The 18,453-nt window shown below is 41.6% G+C and overlaps 1 protein-coding gene across 1 annotated transcript in view; it reads left to right on the forward strand.

Moving 5' to 3' along the window:
- The first annotated feature begins 328 nt into the window (after positions 1-328).
- The window catches only part of PRKAR1B (protein kinase cAMP-dependent type I regulatory subunit beta), a 92,600-nt gene continuing 74,475 nt past the window's right edge, over positions 329-18,453 (forward strand). The window contains exons 1-3 of the mRNA XM_008633489.2: positions 329-561; positions 10,819-10,989; positions 14,771-14,862. Coding sequence (XP_008631711.1) covers positions 385-561; positions 10,819-10,989; positions 14,771-14,862 — 440 coding nt within the window. The 5' untranslated portion in view covers positions 329-384. The remainder of the gene's footprint in view (positions 562-10,818; positions 10,990-14,770; positions 14,863-18,453) is intronic.

The raw sequence follows: 18,453 nt of genomic DNA on the forward strand, positions 1-18,453 counted from the left end.
GACAGGAGGGGGTCCTCATGGGGAGAGAAAAGCAAGGCTTTACGCCGTCATTTAATAGTGTCTTTGGAACTCCTTACCTCGTATGGTTAATTTCACCGGTTTGTTGTTTTTTTTCTAAAGATTGATCACTATCTAGGAGTTAAAATCCTCTTTTTGTACTTAGTGGGATGTTGACCATACAAAGATGACACTGTTCAGCATTTCCACGTACAGCCCCAGAACATTAAGACATTCAAATTCAATAGGTCCTGAATAGGCAACAGGCAATATTAAAATGTTTTTCCTCCTTCAGCTCTCTCTGACAAAGGATTTGGGAACTGTCTCTTATCTCTTTCTTGCACCATTTTCTTACCTAGGTCGTGTTTTCTGTTTACAAGCCTGAAGATGGCTGCTGCTGCTTCCTGCAATGTGGAAGAAGATGAGAGCCTGAAGGGATGTGAACTCTATGTTCAGAAACACAACATCCAACAGATTTTAAAAGAATGCATTGTAAACCTCTGTATAGCAAAGCCAGATCGACCCATGAAGTTCCTCAGAGAACACTTTGAAAAATTAGAAAAGGTCAGTGGTTTTCAGGTGACTTTACATTTCATTTATAAAATGAAAAAGATTGTGTAAAGATTTCAAATATTTTGGTACATTTCTTTCTTTCAAATTTTAAATGATCGCGCAACTGTGAAAATGCAAAGTGTTAAAAGAAAAACCCCCAACCCTTCATTTGTGGATGTCTAACCTAACATTGGCTATTGTTTAGAAATTTTTGTGCATAACACCAAGATTATAATATCTCATCAAACTGCACTTGTTAAAAATGACCCAAACTGTGAGCATACTTTGTGTTGTGAGACATGGTATCCTGAACTTTCATCTCTTGGAAGAAGCTGCCTGTGCGTGCAAAAGATGCTGTTCCCTGTCTATTCCGGTGTCAGGTGGTGGGGTTTTCCCTTCCCCTAAAACTGAACAAAATCAGGGAACCAGCAAGTTGTCAAAATCTATTTAATTTCACTGCTCTTCCTGTCTGCAGTGCCTATCCTGTGATTCTCTGATGAGGGATGCATTAAGAGAGACCTCACTTACTGTGACTGTTTTCAAAAGCAGTGTAGAGAGAGGGAAACATTTTAGAACGTTCCCAGACAAATTCTTTCTAAAGCCTGCAGGTGTCTTTGCAGGAAGAGCACGTTGTGTGAGCAAGTGTTGTTGTAAGACTAAGAGATAAGGTTTAGTAGTTTCTTCCTTCAGGAGTGAATAATACCTAAGGCTGGTATATTACCAGTGATGTAAAACATTTAATACATCCCACTCTGCTTTTCAGATGCATTTTTCTATAGGTAAGTATATGCCAAATTCAGGTAGTTTTAAAAAAATGCAAACATTGCATTTTGGTGGCAGCCTGGGATATCAGAGAGGGGCACAAAGTACAAGATGGTTTTTAATTGTAATGCTTATTATGGAAAAGAAACAGTCTCTTAATTCTCTATATTCTAAACTTCTGACAGCTAAGACCCATTTCCAGAGAGTTGAAATTGTTGAATTTCTGTTACTGAGTTGTGAATTATTATCCATCGTAACCTGGAATTTTGGACTTCTTGAAAAGAAGGATAAACACCATTCTTGAAAAAAAAAAAAAAAAGTTAAAATATGCTGTGGTATTATGGAATGTGCTCCATTCCTAGAGGGATTTCTTCAGGAGTTGTACTGGGAGAGTTTGGCTTTGTTGATGTTAACACAGTACACAGACCTGAGACAGGGGGGCAGTTCCTACCCTTGAGAAATTACACCTTCTTTCATGTGATCTCCTATTATTTCCCAAAGAACAGCAGATACCAGAATGCTGTAGGACATCAATCAGGATGCCAGCACGGGAGCTGATGGATATCACTTGTCTCAAAATGGAAGATGATTTAGAAGCATCAAGGCATCAGCTGCAGGGAATATTGTGCTTGCTGTGGGAGGACACAATCTTGGCACTGCCTCTCTAGAGCAGCCTGGGGGCCAAGCCTGCTGAGCCTGGAGGCTTTAGGCTGCTTCTGGAGGTTTCCAGCACTGTAATTCTTGCTCCTACAGAAGTCTGACTCTCTTGCTGCCCAACCATCTCCGAGGACTTCCTTGGGATGAATTGCACTGTGAAGGATTTTCTGCTGTAGGATAATATTTTGACTTAGTTGGTTGCACGAGAACAGTTGAAGGAAGACTTCTAAAGATAGAGAATTCTTTCAATAAGTTTTATCCTGTTTTTATGCACTTGTCATATACAGGTAGTTTGAGGAATCCTAATGGAATTGTGAATTTAGCAACTGTTCATTAGATTTTTGTAAATGTGCAATACTGACACATCACATTTGCTATTAGCTCCTTGAATTTTGGTCCTTTTTAGGCAGAGGAGTGAAAATCTTTGGGTTTAAGCATGATTTTCTAAACAAAGTCATGCATTTTTCCACCTAAGTGTCATATTTTGGGATTATTTTCCAAACTCATTAAGCTAAACAACACGTTCCAGTGAAGAGAGCAGTAGAAGAGCAGTTTATCTGTCAAAAAAATCATGTGGGAAGTTTAGAGATGAAGTGTAGGATATTTTTCAAGTGGTTAAAAAATGGGCTTGTAGAAAACAAGTAGAGCTTGATCCACGTCAATGTACTGGAGCTACCTCAGAGGTTAATAAAAAAAAAAGTGTGTTTAATTTTGCTAATTCTTAACTTCATCTCATAAAATCAACTCATAAAAGCAAGATTTATTATGATATGCAAGATCAGAGCAGATCATAAATGCTTTTCACCTTCTGATGACATCAGAGTTGGGTCCACTGCCTCCTTCAGCCTGCTGCTAAATGAAAATGGGCTGGGGACTAACCCCTGACCCCCACACAGTAACTGGCTCCAGGTATCATTCTTAGGTCTAACACGTCTGGGAGCAGGTTTGTTTTGGCAGGAATTGGTACGAGCAGCTGAGAGCAGAGCCAGGGAATGAGGTAATGCTTGAGGGATGGGGATTGTCTTGGGCTAATGTTCAGCTCCATGGCTGGGCCACTCTTGATTCACAGCATGGACATGGCCTGAGGGGGCTGTAAAGGGAGAACATGAATAAATACTCGTGAATAAAGTGCTGGATACTGAGGTTTGATGCTTAATGTTTGATTCTGAAGGAGTGCCAATGTTAGACACCCCCCAATGCCTTTCTAACTTTGCAGCTTATTTGTATCAAGTACAATATAAAAAATCATAACTCTTAAAATAATTGTGGGAGAACTTTAATACACATTTTCTGTTCACTTAATACTGGCAGGACCTGCTTAAGTTGCCAGTAATTGCTGGGAAGCAGTCTATGTTTCTATATTCTGAAGTTTGCAAGTCACTTTTATATGCTGTGACCGATGGACTTCAAGATGACATCTACTCTGATCACATTAACAGTTACTTTGTGAAAATCTGTAACATGCCCTTGAGCACAGAAAATAGTTGAAAACAGTTTAGATAATTTAGATTTTAAAGCCTGTGATGTTTCCTTTGAACGATCTGTTTTACGTTTCCCTGTGACTGTGTAGACCTTGGTGGATGGAGTGAGGAAAACCTTTCCCTTAGGGATTGTAACTGGGTTTTTTGGGAGTGAGGGAATAGATGTTAGCTAAGAGACTGTGGCATTATTTTAACAGCTGTAATTAAGTCCTGTTTACTTGAGGACTAAAGAAGGCATAGCAGAAAAAACATGGAACCCATATTTTATCTCTGGTTGTTGTTTTATGCGAAAAAGTTAATTACTGAGAGATTACTGGCAATGTTTTTGTGTTTTCAGCCATACCGAGACTGCAAAAATTTCATAGTGTCAGGCTGTTTAGAACCATGATTATATGATCAAAGGTGGAGTTGTCTTGCCAGGCTAAGCTCAACTGTTCCACAGCAGAGAATTAGGACAAAGAGCAGAACTAATGAAGAAAATGGCACAAAAGAAGAGGAAGCAGCAGGAACCTGCAGGATGTGTTAAGGCATTGCCGAGGGCTTTGCTGAAGCCATTTGCATGTGAGATATTTCAGAGCAGGGCTGTGCTAGCTGAGCTGGGCTTTGCTGGTACCTTCTGGACCTGAGCTCCCTCCCGGCCCCTTCTGCTGCGCTCAGCACGTTCAGGAAACACTGCCTTGCTCTAAAAAAAGTACAGTCTGTAGATCGGCAGTGTTCTTATGGATCCGGGCTGACGCCGCATTGTCTTACGGTACCATGGGAAAGAGAATTTGGGGGAAACGTGAACTCAAGAATCCGCAATGAATTAACGCAGAAGGCGCTGCCTCTGGCGGCCCCGGGCAGGACAGCGCAAGGCGTGACAGCTCTGCCGGGAGCTGGCCTTGAAGAGAAAGTGTGTAATAAACCACAAATGCGTCCTCGGTTAGTAAAATACACTTTATTTCCTTTCCATAGGGGGTTTCAGAACTAAAGGTGTTCGAGCATCAAAATCGGAGCACCAGGCTTTTCTTCTGCAAGAGTATTCTCTCCTAGTGTTTGTATTTTACCACAGAAAGGAGCTCTTCAATCAGTAATTTCCACCAGAACCTGTCTAAACCAATGAAATTTATTCTTAAAAGTATGGGTTATTATTATGCAAAGTATAGCTCATTCCTTTCAGATAAGCTGGGGAGAGGCTAGGGATTAGAAGCAAAATCACATGGAGAAACAACTACAGAAAAAATGCAATAATATATATATATATATTTGTCTAAAAAGACAAATATTTCTGTATTGTTTCAAGCTTGCAGAGCAGTTGGGTGGTATCTCCTTGGTGGTCAGAATTGTTGGTGAAGCATGCAGGAACATACCTGAGATGCTGATGGAAACAACAGTGGGAGCACCAGGTGCCCTTGCTGTGTGACTGCACTTCTGAGCAGGCTTGCCCAGCCTCTGCTCCTGCCTCTCCTGTGATATCAGTACTGGGAAGAGCTGGATGAAAATCAGCTCAGGTGGGACCTCTGTGATTGCCAGAGTCAGCCCCAGGCAGTGTTGTGAGAGGTGACAGTTTTCTTGGAAGAGGCAAAGGAAAACGAGGTGAATTTTTAAAGTCCCCTCAGGCAAACTTTCCTACATGCAGGAGGCTGAGGGAAGGGTTGAGGATGAAGGGAATAAGAGCAGAAAGAGAAAAAGCTTTTTCCTAAGAAATAAAATTAGTTATAAGCAAGCCCATGCTCTTATGAGCCTGTGTGGAGCATGTTAGAGCTGAGATCCCTGCTTACTTTTTGTCCACAAGTGTGAGTAGCTTTCCCAGTCCCAAAGTCAAAACCTAACAAAAACAGAGTGCAATGATGGAACACAGAGGGAATTCTGCTTGGAAGCTGTCTTTGTTTCACATCTCAAGCTCCCCTGTCTTACATTCATCAGGTTACTTAATCCACTCTTCTGTGGGCTTGTCTCTTACACAAGCTATGTGTGCATACATTGTTACTTGGCTGGATTTTAATCAGAAGTGTTGGCTATGATTCTCTTTGATTATATAAGCTTTTAAGTATCAAAAATAGGGTCTGTGTTTTGTAACATAACCTCTCACTGCTGTGAGGCGTATGTAGGGAAGAGGTGGTGATGGGTTGAGATGCTGAAGACGCTGGTGGTGGGGAAGACAGGAAGCGTGAACAAATTGCAGGAGGTAAAACAATGGCAGTGAAGGGTATGAGGAAGGTCAGCGATGCAGCTGAGTGTCATCAGAGTAGGCAGAGCTTTGGCAGGCCAATTTTGCCTAGATTGGAAATTGGGAATGAACTAAGATGGATGGATCTGGGAGGATGCAGAAATAGTAATCAAAGTGGAGGATAACTATGGAGTGGGTAAAAACCTTGGCAGGATTGTAGGGAGTGCATGTTAAGAGATATTTCTTAGAAGTGCTGTGGAAGAAAGCATTGTTCATGGTGCATGGTAGCATGTACCAGGGGGAAGGCAGTGGAACAACAGTTGGGATTGTGTGAATAACAAGGCTGAATGATCATAAAGATTGTCAGTTGTGGCAAAGATAAGACTGGAAAGAACATTAACATCTCCCAGATTTTCCCTGCTTTTAGTGATGGCATCAGTCACTCCTGTGCTTCCAGCAAAGCAAAGTACTTTGCCTTTGGCCTTTATTGGTTGCTATAAATCATCAGTCTCCAGGAGTAGTGCGGGGTGTTAGAAACCCTGCTGGATTGAGAGCATCTCCTCTGGGTCAATTCCAGTGCAAAGGGAGATTAGTTACCTGTGCATGAACTTTCCTGCACATTTTCTGTGAATAATCCAGGTCTGTCAGTCAGAAAAGTTTATGAATGTGCCTGAGGGGAAAAAAAATCATTTAGAGTGTAGTTGGTGGTGTTGTTTTAGAATTCAATGAATACATTGTAGGAGGCAGAGCAGAGATACTGAGCTTTGATATCAAATGTCTGACTTGCTTTTAAAGGTCTTCTTGGGATGTTGTTGTAAGGCTGCACAGTGATTTGGAGCCTCCTTAGGTGCTTTCCTTCCTTCAGCTCATCTGAGTTTTCAGGTGGTGACAAAGCCTGAAAGGAGAGACTGAGAGAGGAAGTGAACTTCTGTTTAGAAATGCTCCAGCTGATAGGGAAAAAAGCTTCTGGCTCAGGAAGTGTGTGTGCTCTTCAGCAGTGGTCTGAAAGGAAGGGTAAACCTAAAAACTGTCTCATCATTGTGGCTGCCTCACTTGCAGTGCTTAAACTCATAAAGAACTCATGGAAACATAGTCTGAGAGAGATGCTGAAGACAGCATGCTAAATTCCTGTGGTGTAGGTTCTGGGTGTGGGGTCCAGTCGGGACGGCCGGACGTAGACGGTAACGGATGGAGACGAGAGATCTCTATAGGCAGGTCTCGGGACACAGCCGGTTTATTGTAAAGGGCGTGGGTATTGGGGCACTGCTCAGAGCTGCTAGACTCAGCTCTGAGCAGGCCCAAGAGAGCAAGAGAGTGAACGGGTGAGAGAGAGAGAGAGGGTGTAAGAGCAAGAGTAGAAGTGGAAGAGAGAAGTATGAGAAAGTCTGAAGTAGAAGTGAAGAGAGAATGAGAATGTCTGAAGTCCTGGTTACAATACAATAAATCATCTTCTGTACTGAATATTCTAATTGTCACTAACCAATCTAATACAAGATACAAATCCTATAGCATTTACATACAGCCTATAAGAGTTCTTATATTACCATAGAGTGTTACACCTTAACTTCTAAAAACTACTCTTTGGACCCCTTCTGCTGAGCTAGTAGGGTCTGCTCTGACCCTTGGACCTGCCTGCTAGCAGAGGGTATTGTTCAATCAAAAGGGGATTACTTCAGTGGCCATACCATTGTTTTCTAGTTGTTTAGTAACTAAGACCTGGTATTTCAAAAGTGGCTTTCATTTCGATGTTGCCTGTAGTTTTCATATTCCCAAAATCTATTGTCAGGCAATCATATTTCCAAGGCTTTCCTGTTTCATCTTCCCCAACACTGTGGTTTATACCTCAGCCTCTTGTAGCTGAAAGCAGACATTCAAAAGATAAATTAGTCACTGCAATTGTATTTATTGGTTCTTCTTCCTTTCAATTTGAGGCAATGATCAAAGGCAGTTACACTGTCTTGCAGTTGTGTCTTCCATGTGTTTTCTCATTTGAAGGTGGACATAATTGGGCAATATGATTATGGTTTATCAGTGCCATCCAAAGAGAGAGAGAAAGAGATATCACTTGTTGTCATGACAACAAAAGATGATGAGGTGTTTACTTGAATCTGAATTCTGCACAGGGATTCACATCAAGCCGCGTCTGAAGATCAGTGTTTGAAGAACTCTTCTTGAGACAGTTCATTCCTCCTTTCAAACATTTGCTGTGTTTGTGCAGTTTTACCCCAGGATATGTGGAAGACGTCTTTCTGAAAGCTCAGCCCAGGACAGAGCAAATGCTTTTATTTCCAAAAGGCACGCTCTAGCTCAGGAATGGGGATCCTTCCCAGACTACAAATAGCGGCGTGTGGAAAAGCCAGCCAGTCAACTGCCTGCTGTTTATATAAAAGGAGTTTGTAGTGAAGAGACTTCCTTTTAAAATGAATCACACCGTAACTCACTTTTATAATCCTTTAATATCTTTTTGGCTTCTAAAAGTATTTAAGAGCATGCTTTGTAGTATTAATTTTATCTCACTGAGCTTTCTTTTGTATATAAATCTGTGCTGGGGCAGGGGAGATATTATTTATTAATTCCTTGGAAGTGGCTTTTATGCAATGTGTACTGAAAAAGAAGAGTGTGTTTTATATTCAAATGGGCAAACTACTACTCTTCTCTCTGAGTAAATATGCTGTGTATAAAAAGACCTGTGTAAATGCTGCACACCATTAGTTACCGGACTGCCCTCTTGTTGCACTTGCCTTTTAGTTAAATTTCAGCTGTCATTCTTCAGAAAGGTCTTCACTACTTTTCAGTTAAGCCCATGAAGAAGGTGCATTTGGTTGTGTTCATTTAATATAATCAGAGACCATGAACACTGTCAGGGATGCATAAACTGCAATAGTCAGTAATGTTATTTGAAATTCTTCAGTCATAGCTTTCATTTTTAAACACTAGATATTAAATATAATGGTAATATATAGCACATGTTTTTATTTGAAATATTTTGCTTGATTGTAATTAAGGAATCTTGAGACAGAGAGAAGTAGGGAAGAAGTTGATGAGAATGCTGATTTGCAGTTCTTACACAATAGGAAAATCTAGCTGAGTAATTTTTTACATATCTAGTGCTGCTATTTGAAATTTGAATGGGAAATGAAAAAGTTTCAGTGAGGATTCAATACATCTGAAATTCTGTTTTTTGGTTACAGCACCGAGCTCAGCTGTATTGTGGCCTGGGGATTTTGGAGCTGTAAACCAATTTTAAAACCCAACTGATCTCAGAAAGAACTTGGCACTTTTTGAGGCAGGTCAGGATCTTGAGAAGTCAGATCTTTAGCCAGCCCTCTGCATTTTATCTCTGAGCTTGTCTCCTAAATATTTCAGTGGTGCCTTCTTCAAAACAAGAATGTGTGACTTGTTACTTTGAGTCATGCAGCACGGGAAATACTGTTCAGTTATTTATTTCAAGTAGCAATAGTGCACCAAAGACTCGTGTCAGAGGTTAACGAGAAGGGCAGTGTCAGTGATGGTGCAGGAAGAAACTGGAATAAGACCAGAAAAGGCAAGTGGCATGACTAGATTTGCTGTAAACATCAATGACAAAACATATATTAATCATTCATTTTTCTTGTAAGCTTAGAAGTTGTGAGCTTGTGCCAGTTTTCTGTAGTGCCCTTTTCTGGTGCCATACCTCATGAGCTGTGGATAACTCACTTCCTCTGTCAGTGAGACCAGCTGGTGATGTTGGTGATCTGCCACTCGTGCTGGTGCTCCCAAATGCTCCCTCCTCCACTGACTCCTGTCCTAGCTCTAAATGGAAAGTCTCACTGGAAATTTCCTGTAGGACAGAGGCCAGGTTCTGGCATCCCTGTCAAAGGAATGTTGGGTTATGGGGTTTGCAAGGATCTCAGCGTTGCTGTGTTTTCTTTTGGGTAGCCTGCAGTGCTGCTGAGCTGAGTTGTCTGAAAAATACTGGGGTTGTTCAGGGAGTCGTGGGATGATGGCCATGTGTACATCCCTCAACAAAACACTGGGGTTACCAGGCTGTGGGGTTTGCCTACACAGAGGAGATGACAGCAGATGAAACACCGGGCTGCTGCTGCACCAGCCAGCTTGCCTTCTTGCAGTGCCTGTGTCCTCCTGCTCATGCCCTCTGGTTTCCTGTGCCAGGGAACAGAACATATGGCCCACCCCATCTCTGGCTCTCCCCTGAGTGAGTGAAGATTAGAGTGAGCCAGCCTAGAAGGCTCTGGTGAAGCAGCAGAGGCAGTCTGTTGTGGTGTGGCTGAGGGGTGCCAGGGGGTGAGAAGGAGGTCTGGCTCTGAGCAGACAGGCCCCCGTTCCTCTGGCTGACAGACATGGATGATGCAAAGGAAATTTTACTCCTTTATGCTTTCCCTCACATCCCAGGAAGCTGAGGGACAGAACGTGGGGCTCTGGGAATATACTATAATTATGGGTAATCTGGTTTGTCTCTATCCTTTGGAAGTCAAAATCAGTGTATGAATTGACAGTTTTGCAACTCTGACCTCCTTTCTTGAAGGTTTTCTGTACTGTTTCCTACTCTTGCTACTCTCTCTTCAGGGATTCCCCTTCCTATTTTCTTCTCTGTTCCACAAGCATGAAATTTGGAGAATAACCTCCGTATTGGCCAGCTGGTGCTGTGCCAGCAATCATCTTTCATAGTCCTCTGGAGCCTACCTTGGATCTTACTTGCTTGGAAGGAGTCCCTTTGATTATAAATCAGTTGTATGGCAGAAATTCTGGAGTAGGGAGCATCTTTGTTGTTTGTGGTGATAGTAAGCTTGCAAAGCAGAGCAAGATGAAGAAACTTATCTAATACATCAGCGTGTGACTTCTGTCAAGTTGTCTGTACAGGAGACAACGACATGTACAAGCCAACTGAGAAAATAACAGCTGTGATGTTGGAGAGTAAGCAAAAGAGGTTTGTTCTTCTATCTCAGCCAGGAGTAGCTGCAAAGATACGCCTGCACTTTGTATACAGTGGTTGCCATGATGTGAAAGAAAGAGTTGAACAGGTCGAGCCCTGGGGTGATGGTGCTTGTACACACATTGTAGTTGATGCTACTCTCATTAAATTTGTAATTTGCTTTCAGCAGTGCAAATTGACAGTCACCCAAAGGTAGAAGTGAAGGGGTTGCCGATAGTCATAAAAGAAGGGCAAATTGACTGTATCCGTGGGTAAGAGATGCTTTACTGTCTCTTTTTGCCTTGCAGGAAGAATGCAAGCAAATACTGGCTCGGCAGAAATCCAGCTCCCAGTCGGATTCTCACGACGATGAGATCTCCCCTCCGCCTCCCAACCCGGTGGTGAAGGCGCGGCGCAGGAGGGGGGGGGTCAGTGCTGAGGTGTACACTGAGGAAGATGCTGTTTCCTACGTCAGGAAGGTAACGTGGGACCGATCTCTCTGCTTCTGAGATGTACAATACGATCGAGTGACTCAGATTTTGTCCCTAATTTGGACTCCTGGGCCAGCCTGGAGGATGGTGTCTTAATGCTGGCATGAGCAGGGCCTGAGCATCTTCACACTCAAGTTCTTTCAGTCTCCTTGACTGAGGGCTTTCCCCAGTGGGATTTCAGCAGTCGCTGTTCCTTCCTTTTTGAGATGCGCTGGTCTAACAGAGTCAGTAATTCTCATTTTCTTGATAGCCACTGACTTCAGCATCTTCTGAGTTGGGCCAGAACCTCACATTATTGGAAGACAGCTTTTCTATTGCTCCATTTCCTGTTTGTTTGGGGGTTTTTTTGTTTTTGTTTGTTTTGTTTCCGAAAGTCAGTTCTGCCTCAAGTTTTCTTTAATCTAAGTCATTTAGGTTTCCTAGACCACTCAGGCACGTTTCTCTTGTTGATTGGGTACCACTTAACCCACTGAATTTTGGAAGTCTGTTGACCATACTTGGGTGATTTTGTGTGACCATTGTCTTTGAAGAAATACTATCCCAAGTTAGGTAATTTCTTCACTAGGAGCTCTAATTTGGGCTTCTCTCTTTTTAACTGCCTTTTTCACAAAAATATCTAGCTATGTTATATCTTTGATATCTCTTAATAACTCTGCAATTTTTTTTGAAACTGGCTAAAGCTTTCAAAGATTATTAAAAGAGAGACATTACAATAGCATATGTCATGTTTGTTTAGGGATCCAGGCTCAAAATATATTTCATAAGGTTGACAGATGCTACTAATGTGCTTTTGTGCACGCCTGGAGTAGCTTTAACTCAAAGAGCTTTTTCTTTATGGCAATGCATTTTGTCAGTCACTGCTTTTTGGCAGAATGCTTCTTGCATTTGCAGTCAGATGTGCTTTTGTCATCTGCTTATGATACAAGTTCACTGGCTGCTCTGGGGATTTCTGTCCCAAGAAAAAAAGAGTTAGGAGAGCCATTCATCCTAAGAACAAGTGTGTAAGAGTATTCTTGTGCCAGTTAGATAATGTTTGCAAGTGTGTGGTAAATTTTAACAGCACTGTGGTCAAGCTGTTAATGAATGCCCTGCGCTGTTAAAAACTTGTGTGAAACTTCAAAAGCTACTTTAAAACCCTTTTCTTTCTGTGCATTTTGCAATATCCCCCTAAAAAACTTCCATGAAGAGATCACTTTTGTTTCTGCTTATTATGGGTTCCATCTGACTCTTCTGAAAATCAAAGGAAACATCCCTTCCCACCCCCTGAGTAATTCTTTAATGTTTATAATGGAACCTGAAGTAAACTTTGTTTTTTTCATTTCTCTCAGTGAGTCCTGACAGTAGCATGAGTAGGCAAGAACCAGAAGCAGCAATACAGATCATGCTCTGTGTGTTCTGTGACTAGCCCTGTTACGATTTTAATTTCCTAGGAACTGACTGAACTTAAATAATAATAATTTAGGGGATAGTTTCTTGTAAAGCTACAGATGCTGGAAGGAATACAGAACTAGCACTGGGAGGATTTGTGTCAGTGCTTTGTTTTCTGCCATAAGCAAATGAATCCCATGGTGAATCCCATGGATGTGTGTTGGTGACAGATTTCTAGAATACAGAAATAAAAGGAGACACTGAAAGGACAAATTATGGAACAGATTTAAAAGGGCAAAAAACAAGGCAAAGGTATTGTTAGACTATTGCAAACAGATGGAGTTTTAGATGGTAGTCAGAACCTCTGGCTTGAATTCAGGTGTTGGATAGAAACACATCTGGGTCATAAGCCAGTTTGAAGGACCCCTTGAAGGGGTGAGCTAGAGCATGAGTAGTGCTAGAGGCAGTGAAATGAGTTATGTCCCTGGAGAGAAAATCAAAAGAGATTTAGCTTTGTGATTTGAGCAAGCACATGGCACAGCTCCATTCTGGGGAAGATCTCTGTGGAGGGTTAGTTCATCCTTGATCGAGAGAAAGCAATATTTGTCAACACATCTTGACATAAGACAGTTAACAACTAACAGAACAGGAATCTAGCTCTAAAGAGAGTTATCAGCTTGAAGAGAACACTCAGTGATTATTTGGAAGAGTGATGTAAGAAATTGTCAAGTGATTCTTCCCAGCATTTGATTTTGGTCAGATGCCTGGTTACACCTAAAGAATCTCTCCTGTGTTTTCTGTGTCCCTGCCCCAACAAACCCCCAAAGCCTTGTGGCTTTCTCTGCTGCAAATTTACACTGAGAAAGGCTAGTCTGTGCTATTTCATAATCAGACAGGAAGGCTGGAGTTGAATATCTTGGTGATCTGATTATTTACCCTTTTGGCTCATCTGCAGTAAGCTGAGCAGCTGGGGTATTCTTAATAGAGCAAGGGTTCAGGCCTGCAGTTCAATCCCGTGTTCCTCTGATAGGGTAGAAACCAAGACTAAGATACTGGCTGAATTTAATTCTGAGAAACTGAAACTTTTAGATAGGTTAGGTTTCACTCAGATACAAACATGCAGTTTGTACATGTGTACTTCTCTAGACTCAATTTGAGTAATCTAATGACTGCAGCAGTCAGTACAAGTGAGGTCTGAGGCCAGAGTTTAACTTTAGATCTTCACAGTGCAGTGTTTTCCCTGTGACATAAATGTTGATAATTTTTTGTGAGAACTGGTTCTACATCCGCTTTCCCCTTTGAGACATCCTTCTTTTGGTTGGATGGGTAGTACCTTGCCTTTCCAGGATGAGGGAAGGAAAGCACCTACACATCAACATATGTAGTAACTTAAGACAGACAGATACACTATTTCAATCATAAGAAAATGTGAAAGATAAATGCCCCTTACCAGACCTTTGTTGTGGAGTAATTGAAAGACAAACAGATGTTGATTTTCAGATTGAGTAAGGATTATTTAACCCTTAAAACTGCTGTGCTTGATTCTGTCCTGTTACAATGAAACTATTAAGGAAAATCACATTACTAAAGACAATGAATATCTTTGACAGGTCATAATTTTGTTACAAATTTCTTGTGTCTCTCGTAATCTTGGAGTCTCTGATAGAAGAAGATACTTGGCAAATACAGAGATACATTATCTATTGATATTTTACCTAAATGCTTAACAAAATGGAAAGCCTAACTTTCCAAAGTGGAAATACTCCTGAATCTCAACTTTTATTTTGAGCAAATTCCTGCACAACAGGACTTTTGACATCTCTCCAGTTAACAATTAAAGACCTCTTCATTCTCAAATGCAAATTCTTCTTGTCTGCCATGAAACCAAGGCACAGGATTTTGACTCAAGTGGGCCTATCAGGAGCTTGGTTCCTTATACCACAGCCAGTACTGAAAAATATGGTGTAATCAACACATTCTTACCTTTTTCCTAAAGAAATGTTGCTATTTCCACAGTTTTAAAAGTAGGTTGCTTTTGATGTTGTTTGGAGGGAAGAGTAATACAAAATACATTTTCCTCAGTCCAAGGGATGTGAAAGGAGGCTACACAGTTGCCAGTACCTGCTAATTATAGTATTTGATGGATATCCTTCTCCCCAGTCATCCCTGATCTTATATTTCCTTTCTGAGTGTCATTTTGAAAACAAAAATTCTTATCCTCACATTATCAAACCTGTAATTTATTACTTTCTTAGTGGCTTTATATTATAGCCTAATCCTGTCTCAGTGCCTGAAATCAAATTGCATCCATTTTCTAGATTAGTGGAGTTTTCTGTAGATGTCACGATTTGTGGAGAAATACAACCAGGCATATAATTAGCCTTCATTCTTTTCTCTACAGGTTATTCCAAAGGACTATAAAACTATGACTGCTCTGGCAAAGGCCATCTCCAAGAACGTGCTCTTTGCTCATCTTGATGACAATGAACGAAGGTATGAGGTGCTTTATGATTTAAGGGAATCCATAGCTTGGTGTGAGGACAAGAAATAAGATTCCATTTCAACTCAGGGTTCAGAACTGCTCTCACCAATGCATTTGAGTCACACTAGATGCACCCTCCAACATGCTCATGGTATTATGACAGAGGGTAAAACCACAAGGTAAAAAAGGGCAAGAACAGGTTAGAATGTATTCAGACATATTTAATATTTGCAGAACAGTTGGGCCTGATAAAATTTATTCTATTCTTTAATTAGCTAAAGCAATCTCAGAAGCATTTGTCATTAAGGAATTAGCTAAAGCAATCTCAGAAGCTTTTGTCATTACTTCTGAAAGTCAGGGAAGACAGGCCAAGTGCTGAATAAGTGGGAAAGAAAAAGCATAATGTCTGTAAAGAGATGAAAGAGAATGACAGGTATATTATTTTGTTCTTGGAAAAGCTGGAACAAACAAATGATGTATAAGCACCCAAAGGAGACCAAGGAGTTCAGTAACAGCCTATGTGACTTTTAAAGCCTTGAAAGTGTCTTTCCAGAACTGATAGCAAGTTGTACAGATGGGGGAGGCACAGAGAAGGCCAGACAGTTCAACTTCCAGTAATGTTTTTGACATTAATGTTTATGATGGTTTAATAAAAAAATCCAGGGAAGTGTGTCTTCGGTGAAACCAGTGTGGAGCCTGTGCAAAACAGAATTGTACCAAACAGCAGTTATCAGTGGTCCATCATTCCAGTGGAAAGGTAACTTGAAGGGGTTGTTCTGCTTTCCTCATTATTGTCATTAGTAGCCTCGGTGGAACAGACTATGAGTGTTGAATTTTTAGCTGACATGAAGATGGGAACGGCTGCTAAAACACTGGGAGACAAGGGCAGAATTCAGAATTATGCTGACAGGTTGAAGGAATGTTCTAGGAAAAGCAGGATGGATTGACACTGAACCGAGTGCAGAGAAGTATTCCTTAGGCAGGAAGAACACCTTTGTAACTATAAGACAGTTTTGCAGTTTTGGTAGTTCCTTGAAAAACTACGTGGAGCTTATTGTGACTCATGGTCTGAATAACAGTAACTAATGTCAAGCTTTTTTTGAAAATACTAATGTTTTACTGGGGTAACTGAACAGAACATGCAAGATGTCCCAGTGTTGGAAAGATTTCAGCTGGAACACAGTGTCCAGTTTGGGCACTGCACTTCAAGGATAAACAGATGGAGGAAGTTCATGGAAGAGCAGTGGGAATGATCACAGACCTAGACAACATCACTTCTGAAGAAAGAATGGGATTGCTTGGCCTGCAGAGTGAAAGCTGGAGCAGAGGGATGCAATAATAGCTTATAATTGCATGTGAATAATGCTGTATGAGGGTTAAACTGCTCTGTGGGCCAGAGGGTAAAGAACAACAAATTTAAAGTGCAGCAGGAGAGAGTCAAGTCAGATCCAAGAAGAGGTCTCTGACTGCTTGGGTAGGTTGTGGAGTCTCCACCACTTGAGGCCATTAAGGACGGATTAGACTGTGGTCTGCCAGGAATGACAAGCATCAGTCCTGCCTCGCAGCAGATAAGGCTCAGGAACTCATCACCAACCCCACTTTTCTGTGCTTCCATGGTTAGAAAGGACAAAAACTTTCTCTACACTGATGGTTTTAGTCCTGGCAGAACATGAGCAGCACAGTCCTTCAGTCCTACTCAAACACTTGCAGCCAAAGCACATTCCAAGTGCGCAGATTTTGCTCCCTCTTGCAGATGTTTACACAGTTTAATTACTTTGCAATCTTAATGATATGGTAACATGCAGACTTCTGGAGTAATTAGAAGAGGATGAACTTTGCACATTTCTTCTAGCTTTTTCAGAGGAGAATTCTTGTACAGAACTGCTGTAAATCCTGATTATACTGTCAGCATGCTGATGTGACAGGCACTGGAAGGAGAGGTTTTAGGGCTGGAATAAGGACATTTCTGTAATATGTTATCAAAGTAGGGTGAGAGACAAACACTGAAGGGCAAGTGCTTTTTCTTGCACTGTGCTGATTGTACATCATGATCATGGTCTCTCCTATCCATTCCCTGTGTCCCATTTTCCTCTGTCCTGTCATGGATATGTGTTAGGAGTGAAGACACATGTGCAGGCTCCCAGGTGTGTGCTGCAGGTGTGTTGTAGACTCTTTGCTTTTGCAAACTATGGCTTGACCAGGTGTATTCTGCCTCTGCTGTCAAAAGATTTAGGAATTCCTGGATCATGTTCAGGTATAGACCATTTCCCTGCTCAGGGATGTGGCCAGGGGCCTCACTTGAGCCTCATGATGTGCACAGCAGGCTGTTGCTGACATGGGGAAAAAGAAAAGGAGCTCACCAGAAGGATGCATATTCTGCTCTGCAGACAAGATTGCAATGAAGGAATGAATTGAAATCATGCTCTTACCCTTGTCTGGTTGCATTTGTCAAGTGTGGAGAAGTCAACAAGTCAGAGCATACCATTGCCATCAGTTCCAGTCTGCATCTTCTTAATGTACATATGTAGTTGAGTAAAGCAAGTGGTAAATTACTTCATTTGGGCTCTTGGAATGGTGGAAAGATAGGTAAGGTTATTTTATTTTCTGTGCTGCAGTGGTGGTGTTTATTGGTTTGTGTTTGTTTTCCTCAGTGCTTTCTACACTGAAGATACTGTCATTGTTGCATCTAATTTCATGTTTGACCAAAATGTAGGAGGTGTTCAGGTGGGGGAAGGATGGACTAGCAATTTCTCATTTACCATGGATGACTCCTACATTTTCTCTTTCTTCAAAAAGATGTTTATGTTAGCCTGCTCTGACCTGTGTTGCATTTGCTGCTTGGCACCTCTGAAACTTAAACCCTTATTTATAAAGGCAGAGTGTAGCATATTATCTCCGTGCCAGATATTCCACATGAAGGGTTGATTGCATGAGAAGCCATGCTGAAGTTAAGCTAAACAGGTATCTTTTTGCACTGCTGTTGGAAATACTTTTCTTGAAGTCCTATTTTAGATCACATCTTTTCCTGTGCCATACTTTAAATGGAACTGCCATCTATGTCCTACACACACACACAGAGTCTCTGGTGTAAAATTATAAGGAAAAATGCAATAAAAGGGAAATGCAACTGCAACAGTACCAAAAGCAGCAGAGCTAATTATCAGCAACTTTTGCCAAAATGTTCAAGAGTTGCTAATAGTGCAAAGAACAGTGCAGCTCTGCAAAGTGACGTGGCAGTCCAGTGTTTTCTCATGGGACTTGGTTAAACTCTGGAGTAAGGTCCTGGTTCTCTCCAAGCCAGTGGCCCATTACCTGAAGTGGGAATGTGGTTTTAGCTGTAAGGAGCTGCTGTTCTCATCTGAATAACCAGGAACGCACGGTTTGTCTTCAGGGGCCTGTGCTGTGGATCCTGATGGCTGGATGAGGGGAATTTCCTTGCTGATCTTATCCCTCCTGGTTCTAATGAGATCTCATGATTCAGGCCCATTCTGAAGATGATTTAGAGCTTGCATCAGCTTCCCCCCTTCTTTTGGTCAGTGCTGCTGGGGAGTTGTGCACGTGGGCGAGGCTGGGGAGGGCGGGGGGGGGGCGCCCGCGCCCCG

The sequence above is a fragment of the Corvus brachyrhynchos genome, unplaced genomic scaffold (assembly GCF_000691975.1).
Source record: "Corvus brachyrhynchos isolate BGI_N302 unplaced genomic scaffold, ASM69197v1 scaffold5, whole genome shotgun sequence".
Lineage (NCBI taxonomy): Eukaryota > Metazoa > Chordata > Aves > Passeriformes > Corvidae > Corvus > Corvus brachyrhynchos.